This window comes from Coregonus clupeaformis, chromosome 24 (assembly GCF_020615455.1).
Source record: "Coregonus clupeaformis isolate EN_2021a chromosome 24, ASM2061545v1, whole genome shotgun sequence".
Lineage (NCBI taxonomy): Eukaryota > Metazoa > Chordata > Actinopteri > Salmoniformes > Salmonidae > Coregonus > Coregonus clupeaformis.
Window position 1 is genome coordinate 13,048,223 of NC_059215.1, and position 18,369 is coordinate 13,066,591.

The window sequence follows — 18,369 nt, forward strand, 5'->3', positions numbered from 1 at the left end:
CCCACTGGGAATGTGATTAAAGAAATAATAGCTGAAATAAATCATTCTCTACTATTATTCTGACATTTCACATTCTTAAAATAAAGTGGTGATCCTACTTGACCTTAAACAGGGAATTTTTACTAGGATTAAATGTCAGGAATTGTGAAAAACTGAGTTTAAATGTATTTGGCTAAGGTATATGTAAACTTCCGACTTCAACTGTAATTAGGCCATTAACTATTCTTGTCCGGTCTGTCAAAACACTTTACTGTTGTGATCCCTCAAATGCTTTAGTCAGCCAGTGTGGTCTGAGGAGTAGAATGGTGTTGGACCAGATAGCTAGTCAATCACTCATAACATGTAAAAAGGGAAAATAAATACTTGAGGTTGCTATGCACAGGCATGTATATGGTGAAAAATAACAATTAGCGTGAACATTAACACACATACCATATTTTATTATCAAAAAGGCCTCAATGTGTTTATATGTTGGTCAACCTGGCGCCGACGAAGATGGCGGCCTCGCGACTAGCTACATGCATTTCGCTACACCCGCTATAACATCTGCTAAACACGTGTATGTGACAAATAACATTTGATTTGATGAGTTGAGGTCAATTCCACTAAAAAAGCCAGTTTGCTGACACATTGGTATTCTGGTCCTAAATACCAAATGATGCACAAAATAGCTGACCTAAAACAATGGCTAAAGTGTGTTAAATAACAAACACTGAAACCAGTCTTACCTTTGCATTGTCGTGACATGACTTACTTTAATGTATGACTGTTATTTATCGAATCACCTAACTATGTTTAATTGTCACTCGATTAAATTAATCATGTAACAATTAACTCATTAGGAATTTGGGGCACCACGGAAGAAGTTGTTTAACGAGTTACCATCTCCCGAATTAAACTCTTAGAAGATATATATGTTATATATCGATAACACTCACTAATTAAATAATTACCACTTATCAGTCTCATTCTGAACGTTCGCATAATCATTGAACCTGCAAGAACCCTAACCTTATTGATGAATCAGCAATTGGCTTAATTATTTATTGACTAACTAAATAAATAATAACACAATACAAAACACACACAATAGGTTATTGATTACTAACGTAATAAAATGAAAACAGGTCCCTAGTGGACTGGACTAACATTAGCATGAATGCTTGGGTAGAAGGAGGGTCAGAGTGGAAGGGAGAGAGAGATTCAAACTATCGTGGTTACTTTGGAAACTACGCTCACGGAAATACAAACGCTTAAAACCATACTAAACGCTCATTCGGATTAGAAATGCAACATGTATTTACGTGTAGCTGTCCTCGAAAGTTGAGTTGATGATGTAGAACTCTGGTTTGCCCACCAGAGATCCCAATGTCCTTGGTAGAGTTTTTGGTCGTAGTAGTGGTTAGAATGGATACTTCAGATTTACCAGCGGTTGTCTGAGAGGGATTGTCCTTCCCAAATCGTGTCTATAGTGAAAGTTCTCTAGACGACTATACATGCCAGCTGCAGACTGAGATGATAAGGTCTAGTGCATTATATTCTTCTTCACCTCGTGAGAGTTTGAGTTTCTCCATTTCAAACATGTGGACTAACGTCTCACGTTTTCTGGTCTTTCTGGTCTAACCATTTGTAACGTTTAGCTCACGCTTCACGTCTGCTGGTCTTGTAGAGTGTCAACCATTTTAAGCCGTGGGGCTTCCTTGTCTGAGGTGAATTTCGTCACAAGGCTTTTTTATGCACTCGGGGGTAAAAGGGGCGTTCCATCATGTTTGTGCTCATCTGGGGCGTGGCCACTGACAGAACAAATCAATATGGAAAACAATCATCTCATCTAGAATGCTAAAATCACATTGTTATCTTCACAAAAGTATTATTATACTTAATCATTCGTTATATACAACAATTAGATGCAAACCTCATCACTGGGAAGTGTACCCCCCCAGAGATACAGTTATGTTGTTCCACCGTCCTTAATGACATCACAACATAGTAACACATTTGACATGACTGTTCTTTAAGTCCCCACTAACCATTTCCCACATTCTTTTAAGTAGGAATATTGTTTCATTATCCACTTTTGGATGTTGGAGTCTTAGCGGGAAGACTTCCTTTGTCTCACAGGGAAATTCCCTCTCCCAATACTGCATGGCACGGAAAATAAAGTTTCTGCAAGGAAATTACGACCGGTCATAAAACTGGCCCCCAGGAAAGGGGGTGTTCAAACCTTTGCCCATGAGGGCAAGTCATGGGCAAACCAGCCTTCTATTTCACAGGTCAGACTGGCTTGTCCCTCCATCTCATATCCAGCGTTGCATTTATATGTCACAAAATACTTGTACGTATAGGGGGGACGGCCTTCAATCCGAAACGCCATTCTCAACAACAGGAGGAAGACATGAGACCACTGCAGACATAAACAAAGAGAGATGTCATTAGGTACTGTTTTGAGGTGAACAATGTGACCCAAGTATATTTTTTATTGGTTTTAGACTACTTGAAGCAATACACACAATGTTGTTATAACCACCCCTTTATGAATCCTGCAACTAATCAATATATATCAAATAAATAGGGTAGATTCTATTGTAACCCACTTCCTCTGAGCTCAATGTTGCATCATGGTTTTCAGAATAGGCCTACACATTATCCATGTTTTAGACTGCTTGCTTAGCCTGTTTCATGCACATCTGTGCTTATGTTCTATTTTATTAGGCTAGATACTGTGATATTTACACATTTATCTTTCAGAGGAGGTCATCTGGAACATGCTCACGATTGTGTGGTGGAGGAAAAAAGTGGAGCCCATATAGATTTGATCAGTGTAAGCCACGTGTCAAACTCATTCACTGGAGGGCCGAATGTCTGCAGGTTTTCGCTCCGCCCTTGTACTTGATTGATGAATTAAGATCACTAATTAGTAAGGAACTCCTCTCACCTGGTTGTCTAGGTCTTAATTGAAAGGAAAAAACAAAAACCAGCAGACTCTAGGCCCTCCATGGATTGACTTTGACACCCCTGTTGTAAGCAGTTCATGTGAGCAGTTCTATATTTTGTTAACAACCATACAGAATGGAATTCTCCATTCTCAGAGCAGGTTATGGATTTAGTTCCAACCAGAGTGTAATCCTTCTCACAGCCATATTGCACAACATCTCCATAGTTATACATCTCTTCAGGTTGGACAACAGGCCCACCGTTGACAATGGTGGGGGGCTTTCCACACTTCACCACTGCAGATTAGAACACAACAGCAGTTATGATCAGTTATGAAGAGTTTTGATTTAGGCACAAGCACAGAACTGTTAAAGTTATTGTTATTTTGACTTGACATGCTCCTTCAGATGACTAACCTTCACATAAAGGAACTCTGCCATCCCAGCCTCCGTCCATACAGGTCCTTACATCGCTGCCCACAAGCATATAGCTGAAAAAGAGAAAGATTAGACAATATGAGACAGTATTTGGAGCTTTGCTTTTAGGACAACAAACACGTTTTGTTTAACTTTTAGGGACTTTTAGGGAGTGGTTCAGTGAAACAATTATAGTTGTTAGAAGTAGAAGTTTTTGGTGAGGGAGGCCCTGCTCTCTACTCTCCCAGATGTTTAGTTCATTTCATTCCGATCTCCTCTGCATTATTGTAGCCATTTGCTACAGCCTGTCAACTATGCCTCTGCCTATCCCTGTTCTCTCCTCTCTGCACAGGCTACACAAACGCCCCACACCGCGTGGCTGCTGCCTCTCTAACCTGGTGGTCCCTGCACGCACCCCACACCTGGAGTTCCAGGTCTCAGGCAGCCTCTGGAACTGCCGTTCTGCTGCCAACAAAGCTGACTTCATCCCAGCCTATGCTAATCTCCAGTCCCTCGACTTCCTGGCGCTGACGGAAACATGGATTACCACTGAAAACACTGCTACTCCTACTGCTCTCTCCTCGTCTGACCATGTGTTCTCGCATACCCCGAGAGCATCTGGTCAGAGGGGTGGTGGCACAGGAATCCTCATCTCTCCCAAGTGGACATTCTCAATTTTTCCCCTAACCCATCTGTCTATCTCCTCATTTGAATTCCATGCTGTCACAGTCACTAGCCCATTTAAGCTTAATATCCTTGTCATCTATCGCCCTCCAGGTTCCCTTGGAGAGTTCATCAATGAGCTTGACGCCTTGATAAGTTCCTTTCCTGAGGATGGCTCACCCCTCACAGTTTTGGGGGATTTCAACCTCCCTACGTCCACATTTGACTCATTTCTCTCTGCCTCCTTCTTTCCACTTCTCTCCTCTTTTGACCTCACCCTCTCACCGTCCCCCTACTCACAAGGCAGGCAATACGCTTGACCTCATCTTTACTAGATGCTGCTCTTCTACTACTCTCACTGCAACTCCCCTCCATGTCTCCGACCACTACTTTGTTTCCTTTTCTCTCTCGCTCTCCTCCCACACTACTCACTCTGCCCCTACACAGATGGTAATGCGCCGCCGCAACCTTCGCTCTCTCTCTCCCACTACTCTCTCCTCTTCCATCCTATCATCTCTTCCCTCTGCTCAATCCTTCTCCCTCCAATCTCCTTATTCTGCCTCCTCAACCCTCCTCTCCTCCCTTTCTGCATCCTTTGACTCTCTGTGTCCCCTATCCTCCCGGCCGGCTCGGTCCTCCCCTCCAGCTCCGTGGCTTGATGACTCATTGCGAGCTCACAGAACAGAGCTCCGGGCAGCGGAGCGGAAATGGAAGAAAACTAAACTCCCTGCCGACCTGGCATCTTTTCACTCCCTCCTCTCTACATTTTCTTCATCTGTTTCTGCTGCTAAGGCCACTTTCTACCACTCTAAATTCCAAGCATCTGCCTCTAACCCTAGGGAAGCTCTTTGCCACATTTTCCTCCCTCCTGTATCCTCCCCCCCGCCCCCCTCCTCTCTCTCTGTGGATGACTTCGTCAACCACTTTGAAAAGAAGGTTGACGACATTCGATCCTCGTTTGTTAAGTCTAATGACACTGCTGGTCCCTACTCACACTGCCCTACCCTATGCTTTGACTTCTTTCTCCCCTCTCTCTCCAGATAAAATCCTGCGACTTGTGACTGCAGGCCGCCCAACAACCTGCCCGCTTGACCCCATCCCCTCCTCTCTTCTCCAGACCATCTCCGGTGACCTTCTCCCCTACCTCACCTCGCTGATCAACTCATCCTTGACCGCTGGCCATGTCCCTTCCGTCTTCAAGAGAGCGAGAGTTGCTCCCCTTCTCAAAAACCAACACTCGATCCCACTGATGTCAACAACTACAGACCAGTATCCCTTCTTTCTTTTCTTTCCAAAACTATTGAGCGTGCCGTCTTTAGCCAACTCTCTTGCTATCTCTCTCAGAATGACCTTCTTGATCCAAACCAGTCAGGTTTCAGGACTGGTCATTCAACTGAGACTGCTCTTCTCTGTGTCACGGAGGCTCTCCGCACTGCTAAAGCTAACTCTCTCTCCTCTGCTCTTGTCCTTCTAGACCTGTCTGCTGCCTTTGATACTGTGAACCATCAGATCCTCCTCTCCACCCTCTCCGAGCTGGGCATCTCCGGCGCGGCTCACTCCTGGATTGCGTCCTACCTGACCGGTCGCTCCTACCAAGTGGCGTGGCGAGAAGCTGTCTCCGCACCACGTGCTCTCACCACTGGTGTCCCCCAGGGCTCAGTTCTAGGCCCTCTCCTTTTCTCCCTATACACCAAGTCACTTGGCTCTGTCATATCCTCACATGGCCTCTCCTATCATTGCTACGCTGACGATACACAACTAATCTTCTCCTTTCCCCCTTCTGATAACCAGGTGGCGAATCGCATCTCTGCATGTCTGGCAGACATATCAGTATGGATGACGGATCACCACCTCAAGCTGAACCCTGGCAAGACGGAGCTGCTCTTCCTCCCGGGGAAGGACTGCCCGTTCCATGATCTCGCCATCACGGTTGACAACTCCGCTGTGTCCTCCTCCCAGAGTGCGAAGAGCCTAGGCGTGACCCTGGACAACACCCTGTCGTTTCTCCGCCAACATCAAGGCGGTGACCCGCTCCTGCAGGTTCATGCTCTACAACATTCGGAGAGTACGACCCTGCCTTACACAGGAAGCGGCACAGGTCCTAATCCAGGCACTTGTCATCTCCCGTCTGGACTACTGCAACTCGCAGTTGGCTGGCCTCCCTGCCTGTGCCATTAAACCCCTACAACTCATCCAGAATGCCGCAGCCCGTCTGGTGTTCAACCTTCCCAAGTTCTCTCACGTCACCCCCCTCCTCCGCACACTCCACTGGCTTCCAGTTGAAGCTTCGCATCCGCTACAAGACCATGGTGCTTGCCTATGGAGCAGTGAGGGGAACGGCACCTCTGTACCTTCGGGCTCTGATCAGTCCCTACACCCAAACGAGGGCATTGCGTTCATCCACCTCTGGCCTGCTGGCTCCCTTCCTCTGCGGAAGCATAGTTCCCGCTCAGCCCAGTCAAAACTGTTCGCTGCTCTGGCACCCCAATGCTGGAACAAGCTCCCTCACGACGCCAGGACAGCGGAGTCACTCACCACCTTCCGGAGACATTTGAAACCCCACCTCTTTAAGGAATACCTGGGATAGGATAAAGTAATCCTTCTACCCCCCAAAAAAAAATATTGGCTATAGGGTGAACGCACCAATTGGTGAGTCGCTCTGGATAAGAGCGTCTGGTAAATGACGTAAATGTGCCCTTGAGCAAGGCACTTAACCCTAATTGCTCCTGTAAGTCGCTCTGGATAAGAGCGTCTGCTAAATGACTAAAATGTAAATGTAAAATGAAGGCCTATTTGGAAATCACTGACCCAGTGTTACAGGTAGCAACAACCTTGTCACCAAACAAGATCCCCTCAGAGAGATCAAAATGGCCGTTCTTCCCTTCTCCTGGGGAGCCACACGACTTCCCTGAAACAACCACAGAGAAAACCAGTCAGACTTTCAAAATGACAGAGTGGCAAAGAGTTGAATGTTAGCACAAAACAGGTCTGAATTCCAGGCTAGTATTTCAATAATATCTATTGATGGGCAATGAATATAGCAAGTTGCGAGTGGGTAACTAAAAACTGAAAACATTTACATGAATATGGCGTAACTTTTCAGAACAAAATTAGACTATTATATTACTTTTGCATGTCAGTTTCACTTCACACGCCAGCAGTACAGGTGACTCATCGAGACCGTCCAGCACTGGCATATCCAATTGCACAATGAAAATTGACTTTTGCTCTGTCTACAAATGTCTCATGAGTGATTAAGGCATCTGACAAAACCATGTTTGGCCCTCCTATGGGTTTGGTGCAGCTTTGAGCTGAAAGAGGTGGAGACAAAATGGAGTTAATGTTAATGACCAAGGTGAACAAATACAGGAGACAACACCGTCAATTCAACCCATAAACTGTAGTAGTGTAAGCTTCAAACCACCGTCTGTAGACAGAGACATGCCAAGAAATAGGATTCTGATTCTATACAGATATGACCCCACCTTGAATAGTGAGAAACATCAAGGCCAGCTGGACCATCCATATCTTCAAGGACCAACAACAGACAGAGGGCTGCATGATATCTTATTTTCCCGTAACAAGCAGCAGCACACGGTTTCCTGGATTGGTTGGTTTGCTGTACTGTAACATTTTGCCAGATCGCCACCTAAGCAGATTAACTTCTCTTAATATCCACTTGCCGTAATCACGCTGTTGAGAAGGAGAACACACACTGTCAACAATCTGTGAGTTAGTGTACCCATATGGATACAATACATGGCCAATGTTGGTCAAACGTCTCATTCCAAAATCATGGGCCCCTAATACGGAGTTGGTCCCCCCTTTGCTGCTATAAAAGCCTCCACTCTTCTGGGAAGGCTTTCCACTGGATGTTGGTACATTTCTGTGGGGACTTGCTTCCATTCAGCCACAATAGTATTAGTGAGGTTGGGCACTGATGTTGGGCGATTAGGCCTGGCTCGCAGTCGGCGTTCCAATTCATCCCAAAGCTGTTCAATGGGGTTGACGTCAGGGCTCTGTGCAGGCCAGTCAAGTTCTTCCACACCGATCTCGACAAACCATTTCTGTATGGACTTCGCTTTGTGCACGGGGGCATTGTCATGCTGAAACAGGAAAGGGCCTTCCCCAAACTGTTACCACAAAGTTGGAAGCACAGAATCGTCTACAATGTCATTGTATGCTGTAGCATTAAGATTTTTCTTGACTGGAACTAATGGGCCTAGCACAAACCCTGAAAAACAGCCCCAGACCATTATTCCTCCTCCACCAAACTTTACAGTTGGCACTGTGCATTCGGGCAGGTAAGCGTTCTCCTGACATCCGCCAAACCCAGATTCGTCCGTCGGACTGCCAGATGGTGAAGCGTGATTCATCACTCCAGATAACGTGTTTCCACTTACCCCAGAGTCCAATGGCAGTGAGCTTTACACCACTTCAGCCAACGCGTTGCATAGCGCATGTTGATCTTAGGCTTGTGTGCGGCTGCTCGGCCATGGAAACCCATTTCATTAAGTTCCCGACGAACAGTTATTGTGCTGACGTTGCTTCCAGAGGCAGTTTGGAACTCAGTAGTGAGTGTTGTAACCGAGGACAGACGATTTTTCCCGCTATGCGCTTCAGTACTCTGCGGTCCCATTCTGTGAGCTTGTGTAGCCTACCACTTCGTGGCTGAGCAGTTGTTGCTCCTAGACGTTTCCACTTCACAATAACAACAATGGCTAAAGTGTGTTAAATAACAAACACTGAAACCAGTCTTACCTTTGCATTGTCGTGACATGACTTACTTTAATGTATGACTGTTATTTATCGAATCACCTAACTATGTTTAATTGTCACTCGATTAAATTAATCATGTAACAATTAACTCATTAGGAATTTGGGGCACCACGGAAGAAGTTGTTTAACGAGTTACCATCTCCCGAATTAAACTCTTAGAAGATATATATGTTATATATCGATAACACTCACTAATTAAATAATTACCACTTATCAGTCTCATTCTGAACGTCGCATAATCATTGAACCTGCAAGAACCCTAACCTTATTGATGAATCAGCAATTGGCTTAATTATTTATTGACTAACTAAATAAATAATAACACAATACAAAACACACACACATAGGTTATTGATTACTAACGTAATAAAATGAAAACAGGTCCCTAGTGGACTGGACTAACATTAGCATGAATGCTTGGGTAGAAGGAGGGTCAGAGTGGAAGGGAGAGAGAGATTCAAACTATCGTGGTTACTTTGGAAACTACGCTCACGGAAATACAAACGCTTAAAACCATACTAAACGCTCATTCGGATTAGAAATGCAACATGTATTTACGTGTAGCTGTCCTCGAAAGTTGAGTTGATGATGTAGAACTCTGGTTTGCCCACCAGAGATCCCAATGTCCTTGGTAGAGTTTTTGGTCGTAGTAGTGGTTAGAATGGATACTTCAGATTTACCAGCGGTTGTCTGAGAGGGATTGTCCTTCCCAAATCGTGTCTATAGTGAAAGTTCTCTAGACGACTATACATGCCAGCTGCAGACTGAGATGATAAGGTCTAGTGCATTATATTCTTCTTCACCTCGTGAGAGTTTGAGTTTCTCCATTTCAAACATGTGGACTAACGTCTCACGTTTTCTGGTCTTTCTGGTCTAACCATTTGTAACGTTTAGCTCACGCTTCACGTCTGCTGGTCTTGTAGAGTGTCAACCATTTTAAGCCGTGGGGCTTCCTTGTCTGAGGTGAATTTCGTCACAAGGCTTTTTATGCACTCGGGGTAAAAGGGGCGTTCCATCATGTTTGTGCTCATCTGGGCGTGGCCACTGACAGAACAAATCAATATGGAAAACAATCATCTCATCTAGAATGCTAAAATCACATTGTTATCTTCACAAAAGTATTATTATACTTAATCATTCGTTATATACAACAATTAGATGCAAACCTCATCACTGGGAAGTGTACCCCCCCAGAGATACAGTTATGTTGTTCCACCGTCCTTAATGACATCACAACATAGTAACACATTTGACATGACTGTTCTTTAAGTCCCCACTAACCATTTCCCACATTCTTTTAAGTAGGAATATTGTTTCATTATCCACTTTTGGATGTTGGAGTCTTAGCGGGAAGACTTCCTTTGTCTCACAGGGAAATTCCCTCTCCCAATACTGCATGGCACGGAAAATAAAGTTTCTGCAAGGAAATTACGACCGGTCATAAAACTGGCCCCCAGGAAAGGGGGTGTTCAAACCTTTGCCCATGAGGGCAAGTCATGGGCAAACCAGCCTTCTATTTCACAGGTCAGACTGGCTTGTCCCTCCATCTCATATCCAGCGTTGCATTTATATGTCACAAAATACTTGTACGTATAGGGGGACGGCCTTCAATCAGACACGCCATTCTCAACAACAGGAGGAAGACATGAGACCACTGCAGACATAAACAAAGAGAGATGTCATTAGGTACTGTTTTGAGGTGAACAATGTGACCCAAGTATATTTTTTATTGGTTTTAGACTACTTGAAGCAATACACACAATGTTGTTATAACCACCCCTTTATGAATCCTGCAACTAATCAATATATATCAAATAAATAGGGTAGATTCTATTGTAACCCACTTCCTCTGAGCTCAATGTTGCATCATGGTTTTCAGAATAGGCCTACACATTATCCATGTTTTAGACTGCTTGCTTAGCCTGTTTCATGCACATCTGTGCTTATGTTCTATTTTATTAGGCTAGATACTGTGATATTTACACATTTATCTTTCAGAGGAGGTCATCTGGAACATGCTCACGATTGTGTGGTGGAGGAAAAAGTGGAGCCCATATAGATTTGATCAGTGTAAGCCACGTGTCAAACTCATTCACTGGAGGGCCGAATGTCTGCAGGTTTTCGCTCCGCCCTTGTACTTGATTGATGAATTAAGATCACTAATTAGTAAGGAACTCCTCTCACCTGGTTGTCTAGGTCTTAATTGAAAGGAAAAAACAAAAACCAGCAGACTCTAGGCCCTCCATGGATTGACTTTGACACCCCTGTTGTAAGCAGTTCATGTGAGCAGTTCTATATTTTGTTAACAACCATACAGAATGGAATTCTCCATTCTCAGAGCAGGTTATGGATTTAGTTCCAACCAGAGTGTAATCCTTCTCACAGCCATATTGCACAACATCTCCATAGTTATACATCTCTTCAGGTTGGACAACAGGCCCACCGTTGACAATGGTGGGGGCTTTCCACACTTCACCACTGCAGATTAGAACACAACAGCAGTTATGATCAGTTATGAAGAGTTTTGATTTAGGCACAAGCACAGAACTGTTAAAGTTATTGTTATTTTGACTTGACATGCTCCTTCAGATGACTAACCTTCACATAAAGGAACTCTGCCATCCCAGCCTCCGTCCATACAGGTCCTTACATCGCTGCCCACAAGCATATAGCTGAAAAGAGAAAGATTAGACAATATGAGACAGTATTTGGAGCTTTGCTTTTAGGACAACAAACACGTTTTTGTTTAACTTTTAGGGACTTTTAGGGAGTGGTTCAGTGAAACAATTATAGTTGTTAGAAGTAGAAGTTTTTGGTGAGGGAGGCCCTGCTCTCTACTCTCCCAGATGTTTAGTTCATTTCATTCCGATCTCCTCTGCATTATTGTAGCCATTTGCTACAGCCTGTCAACTATGCCTCTGCCTATCCCTGTTCTCTCCTCTCTGCACAGGCTACACAAACGCCCCACACCGCGTGGCTGCTGCCTCTCTAACCTGGTGGTCCCTGCACGCACCCCCACACCTGGAGTTCCAGGTCTCAGGCAGCCTCTGGAACTGCCGTTCTGCTGCCAACAAAGCTGACTTCATCCCAGCCTATGCTAATCTCCAGTCCCTCGACTTCCTGGCGCTGACGGAAACATGGATTACCACTGAAAACACTGCTACTCCTACTGCTCTCTCCTCGTCTGACCATGTGTTCTCGCATACCCCGAGAGCATCTGGTCAGAGGGGTGGTGGCACAGGAATCCTCATCTCTCCCAAGTGGACATTCTCAATTTTTCCCCTAACCCATCTGTCTATCTCCTCATTTGAATTCCATGCTGTCACAGTCACTAGCCCATTTAAGCTTAATATCCTTGTCATCTATCGCCCTCCAGGTTCCCTTGGAGAGTTCATCAATGAGCTTGACGCCTTGATAAGTTCCTTTCCTGAGGATGGCTCACCCCCTCACAGTTTTGGGGGATTTCAACCTCCCTACGTCCACATTTGACTCATTTCTCTCTGCCTCCTTCTTTCCACTTCTCTCCTCTTTTGACCTCACCCTCTCACCGTCCCCCTACTCACAAGGCAGGCAATACGCTTGACCTCATCTTTACTAGATGCTGCTCTTCTACTACTCTCACTGCAACTCCCCTCCATGTCTCCGACCACTACTTTGTTTCCTTTTCTCTCTCGCTCTCCTCCCACACTACTCACTCTGCCCCCTACACAGATGGTAATGCGCCGCCGCAACCTTCGCTCTCTCTCTCCCACTACTCTCTCCTCTTCCATCCTATCATCTCTTCCCTCTGCTCAATCCTTCTCCCTCCAATCTCCTTATTCTGCCTCCTCAACCCTCCTCTCCTCCCCTTTCTGCATCCTTTGACTCTCTGTGTCCCCTATCCTCCCGGCCGGCTCGGTCCTCCCCTCCAGCTCCGTGGCTTGATGACTCATTGCGAGCTCACAGAACAGAGCTCCGGGCAGCGGAGCGGAAATGGAAGAAAACTAAACTCCCTGCCGACCTGGCATCTTTTCACTCCCTCCTCTCTACATTTTCTTCATCTGTTTCTGCTGCTAAGGCCACTTTCTACCACTCTAAATTCCAAGCATCTGCCTCTAACCCTAGGAAGCTCTTTGCCACATTTTCCTCCCTCCTGTATCCTCCCCCCCGCCCCCCTCCTCTCTCTCTGTGGATGACTTCGTCAACCACTTTGAAAAGAAGGTTGACGACATTCGATCCTCGTTTGTTAAGTCTAATGACACTGCTGGTCCTACTCACACTGCCCTACCCTATGCTTTGACTTCTTTCTCCCCTCTCTCTCCAGATAAAATCCTGCGACTTGTGACTGCAGGCCGCCCAACAACCTGCCCGCTTGACCCCATCCCCTCCTCTCTTCTCCAGACCATCTCCGGTGACCTTCTCCCCTACCTCACCTCGCTGATCAACTCATCCTTGACCGCTGGCCATGTCCCTTCCGTCTTCAAGAGAGCGAGAGTTGCTCCCCTTCTCAAAAAACCAACACTCGATCCCACTGATGTCAACAACTACAGACCAGTATCCCTTCTTTCTTTTCTTTCCAAAACTATTGAGCGTGCCGTCTTTAGCCAACTCTCTTGCTATCTCTCTCAGAATGACCTTCTTGATCCAAACCAGTCAGGTTTCAGGACTGGTCATTCAACTGAGACTGCTCTTCTCTGTGTCACGGAGGCTCTCCGCACTGCTAAAGCTAACTCTCTCTCCTCTGCTCTTGTCCTTCTAGACCTGTCTGCTGCCTTTGATACTGTGAACCATCAGATCCTCCCTCTCCACCCTCTCCGAGCTGGGCATCTCCGGCGCGGCTCACTCCTGGATTGCGTCCTACCTGACCGGTCGCTCCTACCAAGTGGCGTGGCGAGAAGCTGTCTCCGCACCACGTGCTCTCACCACTGGTGTCCCCCAGGGCTCAGTTCTAGGCCCTCTCCTTTTCTCCCTATACACCAAGTCACTTGGCTCTGTCATATCCTCACATGGCCTCTCCTATCATTGCTACGCTGACGATACACAACTAATCTTCTCCTTTCCCCTTCTGATAACCAGGTGGCGAATCGCATCTCTGCATGTCTGGCAGACATATCAGTATGGATGACGGATCACCACCTCAAGCTGAACCCTGGCAAGACGGAGCTGCTCTTCCTCCCGGGGAAGGACTGCCCGTTCCATGATCTCGCCATCACGGTTGACAACTCCGCTGTGTCCTCCTCCCAGAGTGCGAAGAGCCTAGGCGTGACCCTGGACAACACCCTGTCGTTCTCCGCCAACATCAAGGCGGTGACCCGCTCCTGCAGGTTCATGCTCTACAACATTCGGAGAGTACGACCCTGCCTTACAAGGAAGCGGCACAGGTCCTAATCCAGGCACTTGTCATCTCCCGTCTGGACTACTGCAACTCGCAGTTGGCTGGCCTCCCTGCCTGTGCCATTAAACCCCTACAACTCATCCAGAATGCCGCAGCCCGTCTGGTGTTCAACCTTCCCAAGTTCTCTCACGTCACCCCCCTCCTCCGCACACTCCACTGGCTTCCAGTTGAAGCTCGCATCCGCTACAAGACCATGGTGCTTGCCTATGGAGCAGTGAGGGGAACGGCACCTCTGTACCTTCGGGCTCTGATCAGTCCCTACACCCAAACGAGGGCATTGCGTTCATCCACCTCTGGCCTGCTGGCTCCCCTTCCTCTGCGGAAGCATAGTTCCCGCTCAGCCCAGTCAAAACTGTTCGCTGCTCTGGCACCCCAATGCTGGAACAAGCTCCCTCACGACGCCAGGACAGCGGAGTCACTCACCACCTTCCGGAGACATTTGAAACCCCACCTCTTTAAGGAATACCTGGGATAGGATAAAGTAATCCTTCTACCCCCCAAAAAAAATATTGGCTATAGGGTGAACGCACCAATTGGTGAGTCGCTCTGGATAAGAGCGTCTGGTAAATGACGTAAATGTGCCCTTGAGCAAGGCACTTAACCCTAATTGCTCCTGTAAGTCGCTCTGGATAAGAGCGTCTGCTAAATGACTAAAATGTAAATGTAAAATGAAGGCCTATTTGGAAATCACTGACCCAGTGTTACAGGTAGCAACAACCTTGTCACCAAACAAGATCCCCTCAGAGAGATCAAAATGGCCGTTCTTCCCTTCTCCTGGGGGAGCCACACGACTTCCCTGAAACAACCACAGAGAAAACCAGTCAGACTTTCAAAATGACAGAGTGGCAAAGAGTTGAATGTTAGCACAAAACAGGTCTGAATTCCAGGCTAGTATTTCAATAATATCTATTGATGGGCAATGAATATAGCAAGTTGCGAGTGGGTAACTAAAAACTGAAAACATTTACATGAATATGGCGTAACTTTTCAGAACAAAATTAGACTATTATATTACTTTTGCATGTCAGTTTCACTTCACACGCCAGCAGTACAGGTGACTCATCGAGACCGTCCAGCACTGGCATATCCAATTGCACAATGAAAATTGACTTTTGCTCTGTCTACAAATGTCTCATGAGTGATTAAGGCATCTGACAAAACCATGTTTGGCCCTCCTATGGGTTTGGTGCAGCTTTGAGCTGAAAGAGGTGGAGACAAAATGGAGTTAATGTTAATGACCAAGGTGAACAAATACAGGAGACAACACCGTCAATTCAACCCATAAACTGTAGTAGTGTAAGCTTCAAACCACCGTCTGTAGACAGAGACATGCCAAGAAATAGGATTCTGATTCTATACAGATATGACCCCACCTTGAATAGTGAGAAACATCAAGGCCAGCTGGACCATCCATATCTTCAAGGACCAACAACAGACAGAGGGCTGCATGATATCTTATTTTCCCGTAACAAGCAGCAGCACACGGTTTCCTGGATTGGTTGGTTTGCTGTACTGTAACATTTTGCCAGATCGCCACCTAAGCAGATTAACTTCTCTTAATATCCACTTGCCGTAATCACGCTGTTGAGAAGGAGAACACACACTGTCAACAATCTGTGAGTTAGTGTACCCATATGGATACAATACATGGCCAATGTTGGTCAAACGTCTCATTCCAAAATCATGGGCCCTAATACGGAGTTGGTCCCCCCTTTGCTGCTATAAAAGCCTCCACTCTTCTGGGAAGGCTTTCCACTGGATGTTGGTACATTTCTGTGGGGACTTGCTTCCATTCAGCCACAATAGTATTAGTGAGGTTGGGCACTGATGTTGGGCGATTAGGCCTGGCTCGCAGTCGGCGTTCCAATTCATCCCAAAGCTGTTCAATGGGGTTGACGTCAGGGCTCTGTGCAGGCCAGTCAAGTTCTTCCACACCGATCTCGACAAACCATTTCTGTATGGACTTCGCTTTGTGCACGGGGGCATTGTCATGCTGAAACAGGAAAGGGCCTTCCCCAAACTGTTACCACAAAGTTGGAAGCACAGAATCGTCTACAATGTCATTGTATGCTGTAGCATTAAGATTTTTCTTGACTGGAACTAATGGGCCTAGCACAAACCCTGAAAAACAGCCCCAGACCATTATTCCTCCTCCACCAAACTTTACAGTTGGCACTGTGCATTCGGGCAGGTAGCGTTCTCCTGACATCCGCCAAACCCAGATTCGTCCGTCGGACTGCCAGATGGTGAAGCGTGATTCATCACTCCAGATAACGTGTTTCCACTTACCCCAGAGTCCAATGGCAGTGAGCTTTACACCACTTCAGCCAACGCGTTGCATAGCGCATGTTGATCTTAGGCTTGTGTGCGGCTGCTCGGCCATGGAAACCCATTTCATTAAGTTCCCGACGAACAGTTATTGTGCTGACGTTGCTTCCAGAGGCAGTTTGGAACTCAGTAGTGAGTGTTGTAACCGAGGACAGACGATTTTTTCCCGCTATGCGCTTCAGTACTCTCGCGGTCCCATTCTGTGAGCTTGTGTAGCCTACCACTTCGTGGCTGAGCAGTTGTTGCTCCTAGACGTTTCCACTTCACAATAACAGCACTTACAGTTGACCGGGGCAGCTCTAGCAGGGCAGATATTTGACAAACTGACTTGTTGGAAAGGTGACATCCTATGACTGTGCCACGTTGAATGTCACGGAGCTCTTCAGTACGGGCCATTACACTGACAATGTTAACTATGGAGATTGCATGGCGGTGTGCTCGATTTTATACACCTGTCAGCAACGGGTGTGGCTGAAATAGCCGAATCCACTAATTTGTCTACATACAGTGCCTTCGGAAAGTATTCAGACCCCTTCCCTTTTTCCATATTTTGTTACGTTACAGCCTTATTATAAAATGGATAAAATAAAATAAAATCCTCAATAATCTACACACAATACCCCATAATGACAAAGTGAAAACAGGTTTTTTGAAATGTTGACACGTTTATTAAAAATTTAAAACAGAAATACCTTCTTTACATAAGTATTCAGACCCTTTGCTATGAGACTCGAAATTGAGCTCAGGTGCATCCTGTTTCCATTGATCATCCTTGAGATGTTTCTAAAACTTGGAGTCCACTTGTGGGAAATTCAATTGATTGGACTTGATTTGGAAAGGCACACACCTGTCTATATAAGGTCCCACAATTGACAGTGCATGTCATAACAAAAACCAAGCCATGAGGTCGAAGGAATTGTCCGTAGAGCTCTGAGACAGGATTGTGTCGAGGCACAGATCTGGGGAAGGGTACAAAAACATTTCTGCAGCATTGAAGGTCCTCAAGAACACAGTGGCCTCCATCATTCTTAAATGGAAGAAGTTTGGAACCACCAAGACTCTTCCTAGAGCTGGCCGCCCGGCCAAACTGAGCAATCGGGGGAGAAGGGCCTTGGTCAGGGAGGTGACCAAGAACCTTATGGTCACTCTGACAGAGCTCCAGAGTTCCTCTGTGGAGATGGGAGAACCTTCCAGAAGGAAAACCCTCTCTGCAGCACTCCACCAAATCAGGCCTTTATGGTAGAGTGGCCAGACGGAAGTCACTCCTCAGTAAAAAGCACATGACAGCCAGCTTGGAGTTTGCCAAAAGGCACCTAAAGACTCTCAGACAAATAATAATAATAATAATATGCCATTTAGCAGACGCTTTTATCCAAAGCGACTTACAGTCATGCGTGCATGACTGTAAGTCATCTCAGACCATGAGAAACAAGATTCTCTGGTCTGATGAAACCAAGATTGAACTCTTTGGTCTGAATGCTAAGCATGACATCTGGAGGAAACCTGGCACCATCCCTACGGTGGTGGCAGAATCATGCTGTGGGGATGTTTTTCAGCGTTAGTGACTAGGAGACTAGTCAGGATCGAGGCAAAGATGAACGGAGCAAAGTACTGAGAGATCCTTGATGAAAACCTGCTCCAGAGCGCTCAGGACCTCCGACTGGGGCGAAGGTTCACCTTCCAACAGGACAACGACCCTAAGCACACAGCCAAGACAACGCGGGAGTGGCTTCGGGACAAGTCTCTGAATGTCCTTGAGTAGCCCAGCCAGAGCCCAGACTTAAACCTGATCGAACATCTCTGGAGAGACCTGAAAATAGCTGTGCAGCAACGCTCCCCATTGTCATGACTTGCCCTCATGGGTTAAGGTTCAAT

General features: G+C 46.2%; 1 protein-coding gene and 1 long non-coding RNA gene across 3 annotated transcripts in view; both read right to left on the minus strand.

Moving 5' to 3' along the window:
- Positions 1-6,937, minus strand: part of LOC123481791 (complement decay-accelerating factor-like) — a gene marked incomplete at its 5' end in the record, with an annotated part of 28,242 nt that extends 21,305 nt beyond the window's left edge. The window contains 3 exons of the mRNA XM_045206805.1: positions 3,006-3,230; positions 3,351-3,424; positions 6,822-6,937. Coding sequence (XP_045062740.1) covers positions 3,006-3,230; positions 3,351-3,424; positions 6,822-6,937 — 415 coding nt within the window. The remainder of the gene's footprint in view (positions 1-3,005; positions 3,231-3,350; positions 3,425-6,821) is intronic.
- A 3,497-nt stretch (positions 6,938-10,434) lies between these two features.
- LOC121537205 lies at positions 10,435-14,942 on the minus strand. 2 transcript variants are annotated; one of them, XR_006657382.1, is made up of 3 exons: positions 14,862-14,942; positions 11,391-11,464; positions 10,435-10,446 (listed from the first exon to the last, which is right to left on the minus strand). It is a non-coding gene; the product is annotated as an uncharacterized LOC121537205 (long non-coding RNA). The 2 variants fall into 2 exon arrangements; XR_006657381.1 differs by lacking the exon at positions 10,435-10,446 and adding an exon at positions 11,258-11,270.
- Between the last annotated feature and the right edge of the window lie 3,427 nt (positions 14,943-18,369).